General features: G+C 36.7%; 1 protein-coding gene across 6 annotated transcripts in view; it reads left to right on the top strand.

Annotated features, from left to right (window-relative positions):
* The window catches only part of ADGB (androglobin), a 235,351-nt gene extending 219,340 nt beyond the window's left edge, over positions 1–16,011 (top strand). For 5 of the 6 annotated variants that reach the window (XM_021937748.2, XM_021937749.2, XM_021937747.2 and 2 more), the window contains 3 exons: positions 10,791–10,887; positions 11,449–11,632; positions 15,566–16,011. In XM_021937748.2, coding sequence (XP_021793440.2) covers positions 10,791–10,887; positions 11,449–11,632; positions 15,566–15,751 — 467 coding nt within the window. In that variant the 3' untranslated portion in view covers positions 15,752–16,011. The remainder of the gene's footprint in view (positions 1–10,790; positions 10,888–11,448; positions 11,633–15,565) is intronic. The other variant, XR_002521725.2, reaches the window with a different exon arrangement.
* Positions 16,012–23,152: the final 7,141 nt, after the last annotated feature.

The following is a 23,152-nucleotide window of genomic DNA, read 5'->3' as shown; positions in this document are numbered from 1 at the left end:
TACCTGGTCCCTGCTGTTCGGAATAGTTGCGCTCACCAAAGCAGCAGCAGAAACACTAGTTTTCCTCCTAGACCACAAAAAGGACCGAGGAAGGTTGGATTTAGCAGCCCTTACTGACGCATTCTCAGAAACATGCACCCTTACCTTTCCTCTTAGACCCCAAAGAGGTCCGAGAAAAATTGGATTTAGTGACCCTTAATGACACATTCTCAAAAACCTGGTAGTTAGAGTCCTAAGCATTTTTTCATGTTAGTATTGGGACCTTATCCTTGTCCTATAAAGATGATATGCCTCAAAATGGAGTGGAGGGCCATACCCTGAGGGAGGGAAGGGATCTACAGGGTTGAAAGAGTGACACCTTTTTTCCTCACTTCTCATCACATAAATAGGAAGGATATAATTTCTGAGACTCCTCATGCCCTAGCTTCAGGAATAGCCTTTGTTAGGCCTGGTAGTCCAAGGAGGGATCCTAAAATTCCAGAGAGCCTCTCCCTGACAGACTTTGGGCAAAAATTATGTCTTTCTGATTGGTGAGGCCAAGTGCCTAAAGAAGGGAGCAGAGTCCTGAAATTTATATTAAAAAATCATCCTTAGAGGAGAAACTAGAAGAGCACCTAGGACAGGGAGTGGTTTTTAGAATCAGGACTAACCTCAGATAAGAGAAGTGGGAGGAAGTTTGTCTGACAGGCACTAGGACCCAGGAGGCAAGGGCCAGGATAGATAGGATAGATGGGTGAGTCTGGCTTGGGTGATGTAACTTTGAGAGTTCTGCTCTTGGCTGCAGGCTCAACCAACTTTTTCTTGGGACCCCGGAGCTGAACGGCTTTCCTCTCTGTTGTCCCTTGGCTCAGCCCGTAAGTGCAGGAAAAGTGGACGCTTGTTCCAGGTAAACCAATGCTCCTGACTCCAAAGAGTTGGGGGTTGTTAGAGAGCCCTTTCCCTGAAAGCCTGACACCCATGTCTTTAGTCCGGCAGCTGCACTAGTCACTTTTAACTGGCCAACAGGTGCCCAGTGTTTAGTCCCCGAATTCTAAGGAAAAATAGGACAGAATAGCAAGTGAAGGGGGTCCGGTGGTACTCACTGCATGGCGATATCCCAGACGAGCCCCCATGATATCTGAGTTTGTTCCTTCTGGTGGGTTTGTGATCTTGCTGACTTCAAGAATGAAGCTGTGGACCTTCACAGTGAGTGTTACAACTCTTAAAGATGGCATGGACCCAGAGAGTGAGTAGTAGCAGGTTTATTGTGAAGAGTGAAAGAAAAAGCTTCCATAGCATGGAAGGGGACCCAAGCAGGTTGCCACTGCTGGCTGGGGTGGCCAGCTTTTATTCCCTTATTTGTTCCCTCCCATGTTCCATTTCTGTCCTATCACAGTGTCCTTTTTTCAATCTTCCCCACAATTAACTACTTTTAGACTCCTGATGATTGATGCATTTTACAGAGCACTGATTGGTACATTTTAAAGAGTGCTGACTGGTGCATTTTACAGAGAGCTGATTGGTGCATTCTACAGAGTGCTGATTGGCGCATTTTACAATTCTCTTGCTAGCTACAGAGCACTGATTGGTACATTTTTACAGAATGCTGAGTGGTGCATTTTACAATCCCCTTGCTAGCTACAGAGCACTGATTGATGTGTTTTACAATCCTAGCTACAGAGTGCTGATTGGTGAGTTTTACAATCCTCTTGTAAGACAGAAAAGTTCTCCAAGTCCACACTTGGCCCAGGAAGTCCAGCTGGCTTCACCTCCCACCATCAAGGAAAACTGACTTCCCCTCCCTCCAAGATGAGGTGTGCCATTGTAGGATTCCAGCACTGAAACACTGCCATGTACCCCAGGAGCTATGGTTGTAGAGTAATCCGGTTTTGGAACCAAGGTTCAGATGCTGAGCTCTTTTCAGGATCTCTATGTGTGGGCATACATGTGCCTGTTGTTGGTAGGTCACCTCTTGGTACTTACTCCTGGAGAAGCATCACTCGTGAAAGATTATAGATTATAGATCTTTTGAGAGATTTCTGTGGTTTGGCTCCTACATTGTTATAGATATTCATAACTCCTCAAAAGTTGTCTTATTTTTCAGCTTCTTGTTTTCATGTGTTGAATCATGTAGAACAACTTCCCTTGTAAAAGGCATATAAACAATACCATTACAGATCTCACTTCTAAGCTTTGCTCCCCAACTACAAGTTGTCATCAAGAATCCAGTGATTTTGTTAGCTTTCCCTTTTACCTCTCGGTGCCTTGGAATCCACCTCTTCCAGAGGTTGGAGGTAATATTGGTCCTTATTCTCAAATATTTTTCCCTGACCTCAGGACCAGTCAAATATTATTCACCATGTCTTTTGACTCTCCTACTATCACAATGAAGTTTTTTTCTATCACTCTGTTGCAAATGGAAACATTTGTAAAATACAATAAAAATGACCCAGCAATGTGTAATTGCTATAAAATATTTAAAACTCATTCTCACTTTCAGAATTCATCCCACAAAGGACCAATTTGCAGATGGAAGATGGTACACACACACACACACAACTCACATTGAGCATATTATTCTAGAGGCCCAAGGACATCGTACTAGGCTCACAACCTATTCTGAAATAGCATAGCTTTGTAGATGGGTATCCAAGTGAACCTTATCTGCCTCCTTCCCTCTTTCCCTATTTAAATATAAATACTATGGAAAGATATAAGAAAAAACAAACATCTAATCAGGAAATATTTTCTTTTCAGTCAGAGTCAGCAGAACTGGTGACTTACAGAAACAATCCAAGTTTGAAATGACAAAAATACACCCAACATAAGTAAATTCACAAGAAAGGCAAATGAATTTTAGAAATCCAAGATCTCATAAAACCATGATGAAAAAAGAAGTTATGGCCCACTGGTTTCTAAAAGAGTCATATTATTAAAATGTTAATACTTGGGGGATGTTTTATTTCACGTTATAAAATGGAAAACATGAATTTTTTCTATATTTTACTAATAGATCAGTGTTGGGATTTATATTATTATTTTCTCACAAGTTTATCATGATTTTATATATTTTTGAAAAAAATGAAAAAATAATTTGGATATTATAGTTTTTTATATTTTTAAAAGTTTGTAGTAAATTACATTTCTGAATGAGTTATAACTTCTAACAAATTATAAATTAATCAATTTTCCATATTACTGTAGCCTATTACAACCACATTTACATACAAAATTAAATAGTTAAGGAAAGGGGGCTGGGACCTGTGGAATTGGAGAGTGAGGACTTGACACAACTTCTCCCAAAAAAAGAAGGAAGCAAAAATAAACTAGAAAAAAATATATACTAAAATGTTTTAGAAACCTAAAAATGAACTGAGGGCATAAAGCTAAATAAAAAATAATTACTAAAACTAAGAACAATGACAAAAAAAAATCTAATTTTATTCATTTCCTATTGATTTTGTAACAAATAACCACAAATTTCATGATTTAAAGTAATACAAATTTTTTTATCTTGTATTTCTGAAAGGCACTAATGTTAAAATTAATGTGTTGGCAGGCCTGCATTCCTCTTACAGGCTACAGGGAAAAATCCATTTCCTTTTCCACCTTCTAGGGCCACCTGACTTCTTGGCTGTGGCTTGATTCTCATATTCAAGGGCAGCAGGACAGCATCTTCAACTCTCTCTGTCTCCCTCTCTCTCTTGCCCCTTCTTCCATGCCCATTGTCTTTTCTCCTTCTTTGACTCTTCTGCTATCTCCATCTTTTCCCTATAAGGGCTCTTGTGATTATATTGTGCCCACCTGAATAATCCAGAATATTTTTTTTCCATTTTAAGATCCTTAATCACATCTGCAAAGGTTTTGTCATATAAAGTTACACAGTCACAGGTTCCAGGGATTAGGATGTAGGCATCTTTGGGGGTGTATTAGTTTCTCTACCAAACTTGGTAGGAACAGTGGGGATCTGTGGCATATTAACATGGAGTTCTCTCATCAGTTCCAAGGTTTATAGCACAGCAACCATGAGGACCAGCAGTCTTGATATCAATGCTAGATGGGGGCTTATCTGATTTGAGGCTTCATGGAAAGTCCCCATGCCCATTGACATTGTTGAAAGCAATGGGGAACTTGGTGGCAAACAACTGGGAATAGCCAACATCACAGCTGCCTGAGACTGTAATACTGGCCAAGGAGCAACAGATCAGCCAAAAATAAGACAGAGAGATCTGAGTAATGTAAGAGCCATCGTGGGCTTTGATAAGCCTCTAATATTTTGGGGCACCTGAATGGCTACATACATGTTGGGAATGTGTGCACACTCAGGAGAGACTACAGAGGGTCCATATTATCTTCTTGTCCTTGTTTCAGTATGAGACTTTAAACCAGTGAAAGTGGGGACAGCTTTGTACGCTGCCAGAACTTTGAATGTGTACTCTAAAATACATAAAGATCTCCTTGTCAAGAGTGGACGCTATACTAAATCAAGGTGTTTAAGAGAAATCTTCGAGAAAATATTGGATAACCACTATTCTGACCGATTGGTGACTCCAAGGAAGCTAGGATTAAAAATAAAAATTAAAAATTAAAGAAAATCATTAGAAACATCATTATCTGAAAATTGCAGGGGAAATAAGACTCTACAAGCAAATTACTAAGTAAATAAACAACTAAACAAAGAAAAGCCACAATAATCCCTTGGAGAATCAGAATGCAGAGTAACTATAGTGTATTAAATCAATTGCACATGGGAACAGGCAAAAATTTCATGACAAAGACACCTAAAAGCAATTGCAACAAAAGCAAAAATTAACAAGTAGTATCTTATTAAACTTAATAGCTTCTGCACAGTAAAAGAAACTATCAACAGAGTAAACAAACAACCTACAGAAAGGGAGAAAATTTTTGCAACTCTCCATCTGACAGGTTGTAATATTCAGCCTCTATAAGGAACTTAAACAAATTTACACGAGAAAAACAATCCCATTAAAAAGTTGGCAAAGGACATGAACAGACGTTTTTCTAAAGAAGTCATACATGCAGCCAATAAGCAAATGAAGAAAAGCTCAATGTCACTGATCATTGGAAAAATATATATTACAACCACAATGAGATACTATCTCACACCAGCCAGAATGGCTATTATTAAAAAGTCCAAAAATAACAGATGCTGGTCAGGCTGTGGAGAAAAAGGAACATTTATACATTGTTGGTGGGAGTGTAAATTAGTTCAACCATTTGATCTAGCAATCCCATTACTGGGTATATACCCAGAGGAATATAAATCATTCTACCATAAAGACACATGCATGTGAATGTTTGCTGCAGCACTACTCACAAAGATATGGAAGCAACCTAAACGCCCATCAGTGACAGACAGGATAAAGAAAATGTGGTACATATGCACCATGAAAGTCAAACTGTCCCTGTTTGCTGATGACATGATCGTATATTGAGAAAACCCTAAAGACTCATCCAAAAAGTTCCTGGATCTGAAAAATGAATTCAGTAAAGTTTCAGGATGCAAAATCAATGTACATAAATAAGCAGCACTGTTATACACCAGTAGCAACCAAACTGAGAAACAAATCAAGACTCAATCCCTTTCATAATAGCTGCAAAGAAAAAAAAAAAAAAACACTTCGGGATTTACCTAACCAAGGAGGTGAAAGAGCTCTACAAAGAAAACTATAAAACACTGCTGGAATAAATCATACATGACACAAACAAATGAAAACACATCCCATGCTCATGGATGAGTAGAATCAATATTGTCAAAATGATCATACTGCCAAATGCAATCTACAAATTCAATGCAATTCCCATCAAAATACCATCATCATTCTTTACAGAACTAGAAAAAAGAATCCTAAAATTCATTTGGAGCCAAAAAAGAGCCTACATAGTGAAAACATGACCAATCTGCATAGCCAAAGCAAGACTAAGCAAAAAGAAAAAATCTAGAGGCATCATATTGCCCAACTTCAAACTATACTGCAAGGCTATAATTACCAAAACAGCAAGGTACTTTCATAAAAACAGACAATGAAACGGAATAGAGAACCCAGAAATAAAGTCAATTACTTACAGCTATCTGATCTTCAAAAAGCAAACAAAACAGAAAGTGCAGAAAGGACACGCTATTCAACAAATGGTGCTGGGATAATTGGCAAGCCATATGTAGAAGAATGAAATTGTATCCTCATCTCTCATCTCTCATTTTATACAAAAATCAACTCAAGATGGATCAAAGACTTAAATCTAAGACCAGAAACCATAAACACTCCAGAAGATAACATCAGAAAAAGCCCTTAGGCAAAGATTTCATGACCAAGAACCCAAAAGCAAATGCAACAAAAACAAAGATAAATAGATGGGACTTAATTAAACTAAAAACCTTCTGTACAACAAAAGAAATAATCAGCAGAGTAAACAGACAACCCACAGAGTGGGAGAAATTCTTCCCAAGCTATGCATTCAACAAAAGACTAATATCCAAAATCTACAAGGAACTCAAACAAATCAGCAAGAAAAAATAACAACCCCATCAAAAAGTGGGCTAAGAACATGAATAGACAATTCTCAAAATAAGATACACAGATGGCCAACAAACATGAAAAAATGCTCAACATCACTAATTATCAGGGAAATGCAAATCAAAACCACAATGTGATACTACCTGATTCCTGCAAGAATGGCCACAATCAAAAAAACAAAAAATAATAGATCTGGATGTGGACATGTTGAAATCGAAGCACTTTTATACTGCTGGTGGGAATGTAAACTAGTACAACCACCATGGAAAACAATGTGGAGATTCCTTAAAGAACTAAAAGTAGAACTACCATTTGATCCAGCAGTACCACTACTGGCTATCTACCCAAAGGAAAAGAAGTCACTATATGAAAAAGACACTTGCCCACACATGTTTATGGCAGCACAATTTGCAATTGCAAAATACAGAACCAGCCCATCAACCAACCCATCAATCAAACAACCCATCAACCAACAAGTAAAGTGTGGTGTATACACACACACACACACATACACATATATATGTATATATGCATATATGCACACACCATGGAATACTACTCAGCCATAAAAGGAAATGAAATAATGGCATTCAAAGCAACCTGGATGCAGTTGGAGACCATTATTCAAAGTGAACTAACCCAGGAATGAAAAATGAAAGATTTTATGTTCTCACTTGTAAGTGGGAGCTAAGCTATGAGAACACAAAGGCATAAGAATGACACAATGGACTCTGGGGACTGGGGGAAGGGTGAGGGGAAGGTGAGGGCTAAAAGAGTACACATAGGGTACAGTGTACACAGCTCAGGTGATGGGTGCACCAAAATCTCAGAAATCACCACTAAACAATTTATCCATATAAGCAAGCATTACCTGTTCCCAATAAACCTATTGATAATAAATAAGTAAATAGTTGGAGATTCAGCAGTGGAAAAAAAAAAAAAACAAGTTGGATAGAAAGTAATAAAGTAGGCCTAAAGAAAGAAGAAGGAATAAAAAAATTTTAATGAGACAGAAAACAAAGGAAATAAAGAAAATTCATCAAAATTAAGGCAAATTTAAACACATTCACAATAAACAAGCACTTGTTTGTGCTTGCTTGATAATTTGTTTCCAGATGATCTGCCTTAAAACAAATACTAAAGGAAGTCCTTCAGGCTGAAAGAAGGTGACATCCAAAGGGAACTCATAGCCACAAAGAAAGGTAATTATGTAGGTAAATTTTAGAAGACAACGTAAATAGATTTTCCATTTTTTTTACTTATTTAACAAATAATTTTTATAAAACTATATTGTTGGGCTTATAATGTACAAGCATATATAACAATAATGCACAAACAGTGGTAGAAGGAACAAAGAAAACTCACAATAAACTGGTAATACAGGGGGATTTCCTCAGACTGATAAAGGATAATTATGAAAAACCTATAGTAACCATCATACTTAATGGTGAACCACTGAATAATTTCAGCCTAAGGTCAAGAACAAGGCAGGATGTCTACTGTAACCACTGACATTCAACATTTTAATGGAGGTTCTTGCTAGTTCAATCAAGAAAGAGAAATAAAACACGTCAATCTTAGAAACAAAAAAGTAAAACTCTATTCTCAGACAACACTCTCCTATATGCTAAAATTCTAAGAAATCAGAAAAAGAAAAACAATGAATAAGTGAGTTTGGCAGGGTCACATGATGAAAGATTAGTAAACATAAATCAATTTTATTTCTATGTACTATTGATGAACAATCAAAATTGAAATTGAGAAGAAAGTGTTATTCACAACAGCATCAATAATAAATACACGGAAATAAATTTAACCAAGTGTAGAATTTATGTATTGAAGACTACAAAACATCACCAAAGGAAATTTTAAATTATCTAAATAAAGAGATCATTTATGCTTTGGACTATAAGACCTAATGTTCAGATAGTAATACCCCTCAAATTGGTATGTAGATTCAGTATAATCTCTATCAAAATCATAGTAGACACTTTACAGAATTTGATATGCTAATCCCAAAACGTATATGAAAATGCAAAACAACAACAACAACAAAAAACCAGAATGGCAAAATAATTTTGAAAAAAAAAAAGATCCAAGTGGGAGAGGAACTCACTCAACTTGATAAAGACTTTCTACAAAAAAACCTATGGCTAACATTAATGGTGAGGAATTAGAAGCTTTCCCACTAAGATCAGGAGCAAGCCAAAGATGTCCTCTGTTACCACTCTTTTTCAACATGTACAAGAACTCCTAGAAAATACAATAAGACAAGGAAATGAACTAAATAGATATAATAATTGGGAAGAAAAAAAGAAAACTCCTGGCCAACGTGGTGAAACCCCATCTCTACTAAAAATACAAAAATTAGCTGGGTGTGGTGGCACGTGCCTGTAATCCTAGCTACTCGGGAGGCTGAGGCAGGAGAATCGCTTGAACCAGGGAGGCGGAAGTTTCCGTGAGCCGAGGTCGCGCCACTGCACTCCAGTCTGGTGACAGAGTGACACTCTGAAAAGAAAAAAAAAAAAGGAAGGAAGGAAAAGAAAGAGAGAGAGGGAGGGAGGGAAAGAAAAAAGAAAAGAAAGAGAGAGAGGGAAAGAGGAAGGAAGGAAGGAAGGAAGGAAGGAAGGAAGGAAGGAAGGAAGGAAGGAAGGAAGGAAGGAAGGAAGGAAGGAAAGAAGGAAGGAAGGAAGGAAAGAAAGAAGGAAGAAAGGAAGGAAGGAAGGAAGACTGTATTTGTTTGCACATGGTGTGATTGTGTAATAGATGTACCACTCTGGTAAGGGATGTTAATAATGGGGGAGGCTATGTGTGCATGGGAGGAAGGGGGATGTGGGATATCTCTGTATGTACTTCCTGTCAATTTTACTGTGAAACGTAAAACTGTTTCTTTTGTTGTTGTTGTTGTTGTTGTTTTCTGAGACAGAGTCTCACTCTGTCACCCAGGCTGGAGTGCAATGGCAAGATCTTGGCTCACTGCAATCTCTGCCACCCGGGTTCAAGCGATTCTCCTGCTTCAGCCTCCCGAGTAGCTGGGATTACAGGTGGCTGCCACTGTGCCCAGCTAATTTTTGTATTTTTAGTAGAGACGAGGTTTCACCATCTTGGTCGGGCTGGTCTTGAACACCTGACCTCGTGATCCACCTGTCTTGGCCGCCCAAAGTGTTGGGATTACAGGCGTGAGCCACCGCGCCCGGCCCTAAAACTGCTCTTAAAAATAAACTCTTTTCTTTTTTAAATGAACCAAGCGGGCAGATTTTTACTATGTAATTTCAAAATTGGTCATAAAGTTAAAAATAATGATCAAAACACCATGGTTTGACACTTTCTTTAAAAGTTAAAGAATTTTACCATATGACCCAGTAATCCACTCCTACTTACATAAAATGTCCGGGAAAGACAAATCTGTAGAGACATACATAGATTAATGATTGCCCGGAGTTTGTGGTGAGAACACAAAGGGACTATTATAGGACAAAAGAGAGATCTTATTTGAATGATGAAAATGTTTTAAAACTGGATTTTGTTGATGGTCACACAACTTGGTAAATTTACTAAGAAGTATTGAATTATAACCTTAAAATGGTTGAATTTTATGTATGTAAATCACACATCAGTAGTTATTTTTAAAAATCGTCAGTGGTCTGGAAATGCTGAAAAGTTAATATGCTAGACTCAAGTCTCTTAAATCTGTTCTTGTGGGCTCACTACTGGTCTGTGGATTAAAAAGCTGCTGCTAATTTGATTTTCAGTGTTTATCTTTTATATATTGCCTACTCCACTGGACTGTAAGTTTACTGAAGGTAAAATACTATTTTCAGTATTTCAGTATAAATATGTAAAAAATCTATTTATATCCCAAGCCCGGTAGTACTTAGCGTAGCATTCAGGCAAAGCCCAATCTCATTAAATACTAGGCCATTTAACTTGTTAATAATGAAATTTTGTAACTTAATATAAGACTTGTTCTTATTAATGGAGACTAATCCTCCTCCATTTAACTGTGATTAGAATAGCATTTTGTTAATTTTTCATTTTTGTCATCTTTATTTAACTAAAAGCATAGTAACACCGGCTAGAGGATAAACAAAATATAAGCATATAGTTATATATTATTAACATTGTATTAAATAAGACAAGTCCAATCAATGGTTGTTTTACAATAGAAAATATTATTTTCAATTAAAATGAGATATTGTCATTTAGTTAGTCATTACTGATTTTTTTTTAAAGCCTAGGTTTTTTGTTATGTGTGTGTGTGTGTGTGTTTTAAAGAAACAGGACCTCGTACACGATCTCCAACAATTTTGGAAACATCTCCACGACTTATTCGAAAAGCACTAGAATTTATGGATTTAAGTCAATATGTTCGGTAAGTTTTCATAAACATGATTGATGCAGACAACTGTGTGTTTTGTTAAATCAATTATTAAAATATTTAAATGTTTTCTGTAAAGATTTAATTTGAGGCCTGATTAAGGTGAGATGAGCTACAGAAAATGTCTATCACACCTGCTGCCATTATTTAATTAGATTCAATTTTTAATAACTACATGATAGGAGTAATATAAATATATTAAGCATATTTATAAGTTTGGAAACATTGTCAAAATTACTTAGCTGCATAAATTCAAAAGGAAAACCTACAAGATATTCTCATAGTTTTGAACACAAGTTTCACAATCACCTCATCAAGTGGTGAATCCAAATTTACTGATATTCTCCAAAATATCTTCCTAAAATATCAGTGAGTCAATAAATGGACCATAGCATATCCAGAAAATAACCATTTATTTTTTTCTATCCCTAATGTTTAATTTGACTCAGACCACCACACTGTTGATATGATTTAAAATTGTTTGCCGTCTAAAGTGAAGCTTATTCCAGAGTTCCCAAATGAAATTTGTATCTTTTGATGATATTTTGTATCAAGGAAAACAGATACAGATCCTCTGCTGCAAACAGATGAATTGAATCAGCAGCAGGCAATGCAAAAGGCAGAAGAAATTCATCAGTTTCGACAGTACAGGAGCAGAGTCCTTAGCATTCGAAACATTGACCAAGAAGAGCAGTTGAAGTTAAAAGAAGAAGTCCTGGATATGTATAAGGAAATGCGGGTGAGTCTAAGAGCACATACATAGATTATAGTTGGCAAATTCTTTCATAACATTAAAAAAAATTATACAATTAAATAATATTTGTACAGAAATGTCTTGAAAACGTAGGTTTTTATGATTCACAACTTCTAGGAAAACATCACAAATTTGATTCTATACATCTCGCCTCACTCCCTCCCTAAAATCCCCCTAAAATGCAGTGTTGGGAATCTATGCTCAACGATGGGAAGAAAAGGAGAGAAGACAACAACAAAATTATTTGTTCAAATTGGAAAATAACTGGATTAAAATCACATTAACTGGCTTGAGACACACGAATCCTAAACTGGCAGTGGGAAAAGTCTTAACAAGCCCATTAGCTCCTCAGAATTCCTACAGAATCCCTCAAAGGCTCAGCAGTTGGTGGCACCAGATATGTTAGGAAGTAAAAGTGAAGTAGGAGGAAAATGAAAATAGTTGGGTTTGTTCAGCTTAAGGTTATTTAGGAATTGCAGATCACTACTTCAACTTTTTGCATCCAGATTATTGTCAACCCTTCACCCCGGCAGAAGAATAGATGTCCGTTAGTTAGAGTGGCAACTTTATTGAAAGTGGGAATATCATACTAGAAAAGGGGAAATTCAATAAATGTATATGGATAACTTCCCACTATGGAGAATGAGAATCGTTTTTTCTCCCTCCTCCCTGCAACACACACGCACATACCCCTACACATTCCCAAAGTCACTAAAGCCTATAGGACATTCTAAATATTTTAGCTACAGTGAGACTGTCATTTCCAGTAATGGCTCATGTGAGGAATGCTCCCATTTGACATCTCTTCTTGTTAGTCCAATAGGCACCTCAAACAGAACCTTTCTAGATCCAAATTCAAGAATGCTTGCCCTCCTACCCATCTCAGCGCAAACATGTCACCCCACCAAGATTCTCCATCTCGGTCAATACTAATTACATTCTTTCAGTTGCTCAAGCAGAGACTATGGAGACATCTTTGACTTCTCTCACTCCTCACGTGCAATCAGTTGTCGGAACCTCTCAACTCTACGTTGAAAATATATCGAGAATTTGATGATTTCTTACTATCTCTGTTCCCACCATCCTAGCCTAACCTGTCATTCTTTCTTATTCAGAGGATTGCTACAGCCCAGTTACTGATCTAACTGCTTCCATCTTTGCCCCTCCGCAATGTGGTCTCTGCTTTGCCACCAAAACAATTGTACCAATCACGACAAACTAGGCTTATCCTGTGGTAACAAAACCCCCAATATCACAGTGGCCTAACATAGTGTTTGGTAAACTCATTTTCTGTAAAGGGCCAAACAGTAAATATTTATGTTGCATCTACTTAACATTACCAATTTTTACACAAAATCACAGATAATACCTAAATAAATAGGATAATGGCAAAATAAATAAAACTTTACTTAGAAAAACACGCAATAAGCCAGATTTACTTTACAGGCTTAAGTTCGCTAACTCTGGCTAAAAACAGTAAAACAGCATTTCTCATTCTAGCTATGTGTCCAGTGTGGTTCAATAGAGCATTCTTTTACTTATTAAGATCCCCAGGCTGAAGGAGCTTCCATAGAGACACTTCTACCATGATTATTACAACAGGAGAAGAGAACATGGGGAATTGCACATTGGCTGTGACTATTTCTACCCAGAAATGGCACATTCATTTGCACGCATATTTCACTGATCAGATCAAGTCACATAGTCACATACAGCTTCAAAGAAGGAACCTAATTTGATGAGACCTTGATATCAAACTTGTAGCATCAAGCACTGTGAGGCAATGCATTTCTGTTGTTTAAACACAGTTTGTGGTTCTTTGTTACAGCAGCCCCAGCAAACTAATAAAGAGGGAGGGCAATGCTACCAGGTACCTGGAAGATAACCAGCAACCAGCAATATTTTGTGAATTACACTAATGGTTATCATAATGCATATTTAAAATGAAGGTAGAATCGTTTCACTTCCCTAATGGCTTTACGTTTTGTTAAGAAAAAAGCCAAAATCTTGATTATGACTTCCAGAGCTTTCCTCTCTGTTCTTTTTATCAACCTTTTCCCAAGTTGACTTTGCCTTTCCACTAACAGCAAGGCATGTTCCCACCTCCGGGCCTTTGACCTCTGGGCCTCTGGGCCTCTGGGCCTCTTCCTGGAATATTCTTTCCCCAAAGTGTAAAATGGTTTACATTTTCCTTTTATGAGTTCTCTCCTCTAGGGTAACTTATTAGAGAGATCTTCACCAGCTGCTCTTTCAAAATTAGTACCCTCAAAATTTGTGTGATTGTGCCTAGCCTTATTTTTCTTTAAAGCATTTACCCTGCATGTGCATTTATTTAGGGGTGTATGAAAATGTAGATATAAATACTATGCTTTCATTTTTGATTGTTCTCTGCTAGAATATAGACTATATGTGAACAAATACTCTGTTTAGATTCACTGTTGTTGTCCCCAGAACTTCAGAGGAATGTCTACTTTGCAGAAGTTTGTTTAATTAATGAATCAGTAAATCAGTGAATGGATATTAAAACTGTGTAAGTTTAATTTATCTTGCAGGAAATAATTTAGATTAGATTAGAAAACAAAAGGGAATTTCAGGATTCCTGTTTGTGGTTTTTGTGTGTAATAACCAAGAAAAATGCTGCAGATGGAGAGGAAATGGGGAAAAAGTACTAACTCAGACAGCTTCGAGTTCACACCCATTCATTTATGTGTGAGGCACAGAGAGAGCCCTAGTTTTGATTGAAGCCATTTTAAGAGAAACATGATCAATAACATATTTCTTATCAGATAGGAGAATGAATATATTTTACACTCATTCCTCAAGGGATTACTGATGTATATTAAACTTATTTACACATGCTCCTGAAAATGTCCCTCTCTCCTGCTCATTCTCTTCCTCTGTCTCTTTCTCTCTCTCTTTAATATGTCACTACTATCATCTTGTACTTGTGCAACTGGTTTAGTCAACCCAGTTTTATTATGGTAGATACAGTACTATTTTTTGCAAAAACTTCAGGAAGACTGATTCTGACATTCAGCTTTTCCAACATCTCAATAAAATTAAGCTGGTTGCAAAAAACATGGAAAATGTCTTGATAAATTCAAGGATGAAGACAAAGCAGTCATTTCTGGAAGAGTCTTTTCAGGCTAGCATTTGTGCTTTAATCCTTCTTCTTTGATTATATTATTCTTGAAACAGTAAGCAATTAATATGGCCACTTCCCTCTTAAGAGATGAAAGAGAAAAGGAGAAATCAGCAAAGGTGACTGAACAGGAGCAGCTGGTGAGACAGAAGACAATTTAAGAGCTAAGTGAAGTCAGTTGATCCAGGAGGAGAGCGTGTGGTTAAGCAAGAATAAGAAAAATAAATGATCTTGAATTTAGCTTCATATAAGGCCTTGGTATCCTTGATGAATACAGTTTTGCTAAAGTGGTGAGAATGAAAGTCAAGCTGATAAGAACAAAGTAACCAATGGATTTGGCCATATTATTTGGAGCTTCATCAAGTACAGCTCAGATATATTTTGTCAGGGATAGCATACATGTGGGAAACTAGTAATTTCTTGAGCACAGTTACTTTGCAAGAGATAGTGGGCTTATTAAAATCTCATATAGATTGTATCTGAAATAATTTAAACAGAGAATACCTTTGGCAAAATATGTATGTTTTCTTTACCTTTGACTATGTTTTCTACAAATGTTTTTATTTGCCATACTGTGTTAAAATCTCATGAACCCTTTGTTGCTATGTTTTGTGTATTGATAAGCTTTTGAGACCATACACTAATTTTCATCTTCAATCGTTTTGCCTATGAATGTATGGGCATAAGGACAGGGTAAAGGAATTTCATTTTTTCTTTCTGGGAACATAAACCTTTACCCGTGGAACTTATTTGTTTGGGGTTTTGCTTTGGAACAGGACTCCTTAGATGAAGCCCGACAGAAGATTTTCGACATCCGGGAAGAGTATAGAAATAAATTGCTGGAAGCCGAGCGCCTAAAGCTGGAAGCTCTGGCTGCTCAGGAAGCTGCCATGAAGCTGGAGACAGAAAAGAAGACCCCAGCTCCTGACAAACAGAAAAAAAAGAAAGGAAAGAAAAAGTAACCAGGGGATGTCCAATACTACCCCGCTTCTGAAGAGAAAAAAATCTATTTGTAATAATCTATAACTGACTGCTGATAAAACAAGATTCTGGGTCAACTGAAAATAGAAATTGTTCTTTCTTAGAAATATTTTCATGATAACTTGTTAGTTTTCCTCAGAAAGCTAGTATTTGAAGCCATTCGAGTTTAAAATGCTCTAATTTCAATAAAATAGCTTCCAAATATTTAAAATGTAATAAAATATTTGTTTGACACTCTAAACTGCCTGCATTTTTAATTAGAAGTGAAACAAGATCGTAAATTAATCAACAGGATTATCTTTTAAAATTTCAACAATGAGAAAAGTGGCTTTTGTTCTTAGAAGAAATTTAGTCTCAAACTTTAAAAGTTTAAAAATACTAATAACTATGCTTCAGAATTATGCTTTTTTTTTTTTTTTTTTTTTTTTTGAGACTGAGTCTCACTCTGTTGCCCAGGCTGGAGGGCAGTGGAGTGATCTCAGCTCACTGCAACCTCTGCCTCCTGGGTTCAAGAGATTCTCCTGCCTCAGCTTCCTGAGTAGCTGTGATTACAGGCAGCTGCCACCACGCCCTGCTAATTTTTGTATTTTTAGTACAGATGGGGTTTCACCATGTTGGCCAGGCTGGTCACGAACTCCTAACCTCAGGTGATCTGCCCACCTCAGCCTCTCAAAGTGCTGGGAATACAGGTGTAAGCCACTGCGCCCAGCCGAATTATGCCGTTTTTAAAAACTGAACTTCAAGAAACTTCCCTCATTGACCAAGCACTACCCTGGCTCAGCCAAGTATTAGGACTCTGGATCCTAGCAATGCATCATAGTAACCCGGGTGTAGAGAGAGGGTGATCTCAAACATCCCATATCATGCTCACTAGTGTCGTGTTTTTTGTAAGACACAGATGAAGTTGTCATACCCTAGTGTTAGAACAATGCCATGAGTGGATTAACTGAGGCACATAGCAGGAAATTGACTTTCTCCAAAAGCACATTTCTAATTCATGACTATCTAAAAACTCTCATAGTATTTTTTAACCAAAGCGGTTTCACTTTGGCAGGTGATTTTACTTATCCTTTCTTATGTTAATCCTTGTTATTAAAAATATTTATTTATTGAGACATGGTATGGCTCTGCTCTCCAGGCTGGGGTGCAGTGGCACAAGCTCAGCTCAGTGCAACCTCCACCTCCTGGACTCAAGTCATCCTCCTACCTCAGCCTCACAAGTAGCTGGGACTACAGGTGCGTGTCACTATGCCGGGTTAATTTTTTATTTATTTATTTTATTTTTTGAGATGGAGTTTCACTCTTGTTGCCCAGGCTGGACTGCAATGGCACCATTTTGGCTCACTGCAACCTCCGCCTCCAGAGTTCAAGTGATTCTCTTGCCTCAGTCTCCTAAATAGCTGGAAATAGTGGTGCGGCTGCCATGCCCAGCTAATTTTGTATTTTTAGTGGAGACAAGGGTTTCATCATGTTGGCCAGGCTGGTCTTGAACTCCTGACCTCAGGTGATCCACCCACCTCAGCCTCCCAAAATGCTGGGATTACAGGCTGGAGCCATGGCACCCAGCCAATTTTTGTATTTTTTGTAGAGACAGGGTTTCGCCATGTTTCCCAGGCTGTTCTCAAACTCCTGAGCTCAAGAGATCCACCCATGTGGGCTTGTTTCACAAAATGCGGGAATTACAGGCATAAACCACCATGCCCGGCTTAAAAATATTTAATACTCCCATATGTGGTCAACTAATTTTTGACAAGGATGCCAAAAATACACATGATGAAAGAAAATCTTTTCAAAAATGATGTTGGGAAAGCTAAATATCCACATGCAAAAGAATAAAATAGGACCATTGTCCTACGCTATATATAAAAAAATTAACTGTAAATGGATTAAAGATGTAAATGTAAGATTGGAACTCATAAAACTCTTAGAAGATTGCATACAGAAAAATCTCCTTGACATTGGTCTTGGTAATTTCTTTTGGATATGACACCAAAAGCACAGGCAACAAAAGCAAACATAAGTAGGACTACATAAAAATAAGATCTACTGCACAACAAATGAAGCAACAAAATGAAAAGACAATCTATAGAATGGGAGAAAATACTTGTAAACCATAAATCTCATAAGGGGTTAATATTTAAAATATGTTTTTAAAAAACTCATATAACTCAATAGCAAAAAAACAAATAACCTGGTTTTAAAAATGGGTAAAGGACTTGAACAAACACCTATCCAAAGAAGACACATGAATGACCAACAGGTGTATGCGAAGGTACTCAGCATCACTAATCATCAGAGAAATGCAAATCAAAACAATAATGAGGTATCACCTCACACCTATTAAGACGGCTTTTATCATAAAGACAAGAGATACGCGTTGGGGAGGGTGTGGAGAAAGGGAACCCTGTACACACTGTTGGTGAGAATGTAAATTGGAGTAGCCATTACAGAAAACAGTATGGAAATTTCTCAAAAAATAAAACTAGAGCTATTATATGATCCAGCAATCCCACTCCTGGGTATATATTAAAGGAAATGAAATCAGTATGTTTATGAGAGGTCTGCAACCCTCTGTTCATGGCAGCATTATTTACAATAGTGATATGGAAACAGCCCAAGTGTCCATCAATGAATGAATGAAGAAAATGTAGTATGTGTGTGTATATATATATATAAATATATAATATATGTATAAATATATTAATATATAAATATATATAATATATGTATAAATATATTAATATATATAATATATATAAATATATATATAATATATATACTGGAATGTAATTTAACCATAAAACAGAAGGAAATCCTGCCATTTGCAGCAACATAGATGAAACTGTAGGGCATTATGCTAAGTGAAATATGCCAGAAACAGAAAGACAAATAATGCATAATCTCACTTACATGTGGAATTTTAAAAGTTGAACTCATAGAAGCAGAGTGTAGGACAGTGGTTACCAGAGACTTGGGGGTGGGAGAAATGGGGAGATGTTGGTCAAAGAGTACAAACATTTAGTTATAAGCTGACAAATTCTGGGTATCTCAGGTACAGAATGGATGGTGCCATCAGTATCAATAGTAGTAATTACACTGATTATTTTAATCATTAGTGTATTCATATATCAAATCATCATGTGGTATACTTTGAAAATATGCAATGTATATTTTTCAAAAAATTTTTTAAGGTTTACATGAAAAGTTAATTTATTTTATACATCTGCCCACTTGTATATGTAATGTTACTTAATTTAATAAATGCAAATGTGAATTTTTACATTATCCTTTGCCTACTCTCAGCTTCACAACCCTATGATCCCCAGCTCCCAAAATACATACATAGAAACGACCTGTTTGGGATGTTTCCATACTTTTCATTCATCTCGTATGTTCACACATCAATATTTTATATTATATCCTGGTTTGTTTTACAAAATGGCATTTTTTAAGTGCATAATATGCTATATCTTGCTTTTTCTCACCAAACAACACAGAATCTCTTCAAGTCACTGATAATTTATTCTTTTTAATTGCTTTGTAATATTCCATGGTATAAATATACCATAATTTATTCCTATATAAATTTATGAATTTTATATATACATATATGTGTGTCTGTGTATGTGTGTGTGTATGCATATATTCAGGATATTCAAGTAGTAATATTTATATTATATATTCTCCTTAAGTTAGATAAAAATTCATCTGCAAGCATAATTTGTCATTACAATTTAAATGATGTATCTTTGATCAATTACTTTCAGATCTTTTTTGCTATTATTTGATAGTTTTCACTTGCTTTCTTCTTCTTTACTTTTCTTGCGGTTTTTTTTTTTTTTTTTTTTTTGAGACAGAGTCTCCCTCTGTCACCCAGGCTGGAGTGCAATGGGTACAATCTCAGCTCACTGCAACCTCCACCTCCCAGGTTCAAGCGATTTTCCTGCCTCAGCCTCCTGAGTAGATGGGATTACAGGTGTGTGCCACCATGCTTAGCTAATTTTTTTTTTTTTTTTTTTTTAGTAGAGACAGGGTTTCACCATGTTGGTCAGGCTGGTCTCGAACTTCTGACCTTGTGATCCACGGGCCATGGCCTCCCAAAGTGCTGGGATTACAGGTGTGAGCCACCACACCCAGCCTGCTGTGCTTTTTAAACTATTACTCTTTAAGCCTTTTCTATTTCTGATTTTTGCTCTTTTTCCAAAGCTCTGATAGTTTTTTTGTAGCTTCTTTTGAATCATTATGTTGCGTTTTTCTTCTGATCAAAGCACACTTCTCTGGGATGTTTTCATTTTCTGCCTGAGTATTATTTGTTTCATTTCATCTCATTATCTTTAATAACAGATTTTTCCCCATTATTTAAAAGATATTGAGTTTTACAAACTATTAGAAGCAGGTTCCTGTAAATGACAAAGAATCTAAGGGAACTCTCCCAGCTTTGTGGATGGAGGATGCCCCACAATGAGAGACTGAGGCAAGAGTTTCATCAATGGAGATTTGTTAAGCTAGAGCTTGAGGAGGTGCCCAGAAAAAAACGTGAGTCACAGAAACATCTTTGCTTGTGCTCTCTGACGGGGTTTTCAGGAAGTTCAATATTTATACATTTCTTTAAAGCGGGGGGAAGGCATGTACAAAGAGACAGGTAGGTAGTGAGGCAAATGGTTACATTTTTGTGAGATTTTTATCAGTGCCCATTAAATGCCCATTTTCTATCAGATAAGGTGAACATTCCAAGAGAAAGGTAGTAAAGGAAGAATCAACCATGCAGACATCTCAGGTTAGGTGGAGGAATGATTGATCTCTTCTTGTATATTCTGCACCTGGGAAGACAAACTTGTTATCGACATTGTCAGTGTGAAATCTAACGGTGCTAAACTTGGATTGCAGATCTAAAGTTTTAATTGACATGCCCTTGTTTTATGGGAACGTACACATTGTGTAAAGGTTTCCAGGCCAGCAAAGAACTTATCTAGGAACAACTTGGACAGTGAAGCTTTTTGCCTTTTTATGGGGTCTGACAAATGTACAATGCTTTGACACAAGGTTGTGAAGAACAGCTCTTCATTTGGGAAAAGGATGGCAGTGTTGCATAACTCAGCCTCCAGGCTCTCCAGGCTTATCTTTCCCTTTGGCATAATGAGTTTGGGGGACCTGAGATTTTCATTTTCCTTTACAGTTGTAATCATCAAAATATGGCCTGATTACCCATTTCTCTGTCTCTCAGAGAAAATCCTGCTTTATGACAGATTTGGGATTTTTTGCCTCTAAGCCTCTTTTCCTAGATTTCTGTGGACCTTGGTTTTCAAGATAGAGTTCTCATCTTTTTTTTTTTTTTTGTCCAAGTAAGAATTTATTTGTCATGTTTATTGAACATGGAAATGATTAAGTACTTTGAGGAAAACAAAGATTTATGTGACACGGTCCTTAGATTGTAACCCTTTAACTTACAGTGACTTGTTTAGTGTCATCCTCTGTAAAATAAACTTGCTCTCAAACTGGACTCCACAGACATTAACAGTTGGTGTGGCTAATGATCACGAATGAAGAGAAAAATCATCACACAGTGTCACAGATCTTCCATTATCACTCTCACTGACATCACTTTATCTTACTTCCCAATATTTTTGCTTGATGTATCAAGTAAACCACAGTGGAAGGAAATGTTTTTGTTTGGCTTAACAACAATTAGCTCGACATTTTTCAGAAACCCCTTGTAGCTTGTATGTATGAATACCTTCTATTCACTCAAAAAGGTGCACAATTTAATATGATCACATTTTCTGTGACAAAAGAAAAAGAAAATTGGAAAAAGATTTTGAAGTTTGTTAAATGGAGTAAAGACAATACTGGAATGTTTTTCTCAATAAAAATAACATAAGAGTTTTTTATAACATTTTGTCTATCTTATCAGGGAGAACATTTACAGGAATACAGGTGTTTTGTATTCAGTTGTCACAGTCACTGTATCACTGACCTGTAAACCTGCAAGAAATATTTAACAATCTTGTCAATGTTTGCCGTGGGAAAACACATTTTCATGTCTTCGTGTTTCTTATAATTTGGCATGGTCCTGAAAGTCCCATGTTGAACTGATGAAGTACTAGACTATTACAGTCTATCAGACATGTAAGTTAGGCTCATATTATTTGTAAATTTGTACATGATAATATTCGGGCATATTCTACACTGAAGAATGTAGAAACCAATTTTTCTAGCAATAGGGTGGTTTTATAATCACTATGATGATTGCAACCAGTGATGCTTTTGTAGTCATACTGCAAAATGATCACTCTCTTCTCTTTTATCCAAGGTGGCTAATGTCAAAGGATGGCACACACTCTGCACCAAATTCCTTAATAAGGGATTGTAAACACTCTCACAAATATACTTGTGTGATAATGATGAAGAGGTCCTTAAGATTGTTTTCTAAGATTCGTACTCCCTATTTAGACAGATGTATACATAAGATCATTAAATCAATTTCCCACACTGTGCCCCACCAACTCATCACTAAAATCAAGTCTGCTAAAATTCCTCTGATCAATTAGGAGAGAATGTGGTAACCAATACAAAGTTCAGTGATTTGGGAGGGTGTCTTCTAATTACTCAGCTCACTTATAACACAAATGTTCATGACATGGCCATATTGAAAGATGAAGGGTCTTCTCCTGGTCTCCATGAAAGAACCTAATAAGGATAAGTAATAACTTTCCGGGATCCCGCTCTGAAATTGTTCCATGTTCACTGTTTCTGAGTATTTACTTTATGGCCTAGTCTGTTGGCTACTCCTTCATGGGCTGACCTTCTCTGATGCCGTGCTGTGACTCACACATTCTGTTTTGCTTCCCACTTTAAGATTGGATGGTGCAGTTCCTTAAAAAAAATTACCGGGTTCTTCTTGGGTGACCCCTTCGATGTAGAACTATGGTCTTTGAGTTTTAAAAGGTTTGTATCTGGAGAATTGAAATATTCATTTATCAGTTTCTGCAGAATAGCTCCACTGTATTGCACTATTGGGTAAGGAAAGTTCGGTTTGTTCTTATTGGATCTGAAAGGCAGGAAAAGGGGATGTGGGTAATGTCCTGACAGGAAGATATGGCACACTCAAATTAAGAAATTAAGGATGATTTAATGAGTATATAATTTCTTTTTTTTTTTTTTTTTTTTTTTTAGAAGACCTGATATTTTACTGTGTTCCTTCCAGAATTTTTCTACGAATCTTTAGATATTTTTTCTCCTGCAATAATCTGAATCCCTGACCCTTTGGTCTCAACATTCTTTCTCCCCTTTCTCCAGCATTTCTCAGTTTGCTTACTTCTTCAAACGGTGTTCTCTTACATTAAGGCATGTTCTTCTGGCTATTTCTGAGAGTTTCAAGTGGA

Source organism: Papio anubis, chromosome 6, assembly GCF_008728515.1.
Source record: "Papio anubis isolate 15944 chromosome 6, Panubis1.0, whole genome shotgun sequence".
In the NCBI taxonomy this organism is placed as follows: domain Eukaryota; kingdom Metazoa; phylum Chordata; class Mammalia; order Primates; family Cercopithecidae; genus Papio; species Papio anubis.
This window is presented reverse-complemented; position numbering and strand designations above follow the sequence as displayed.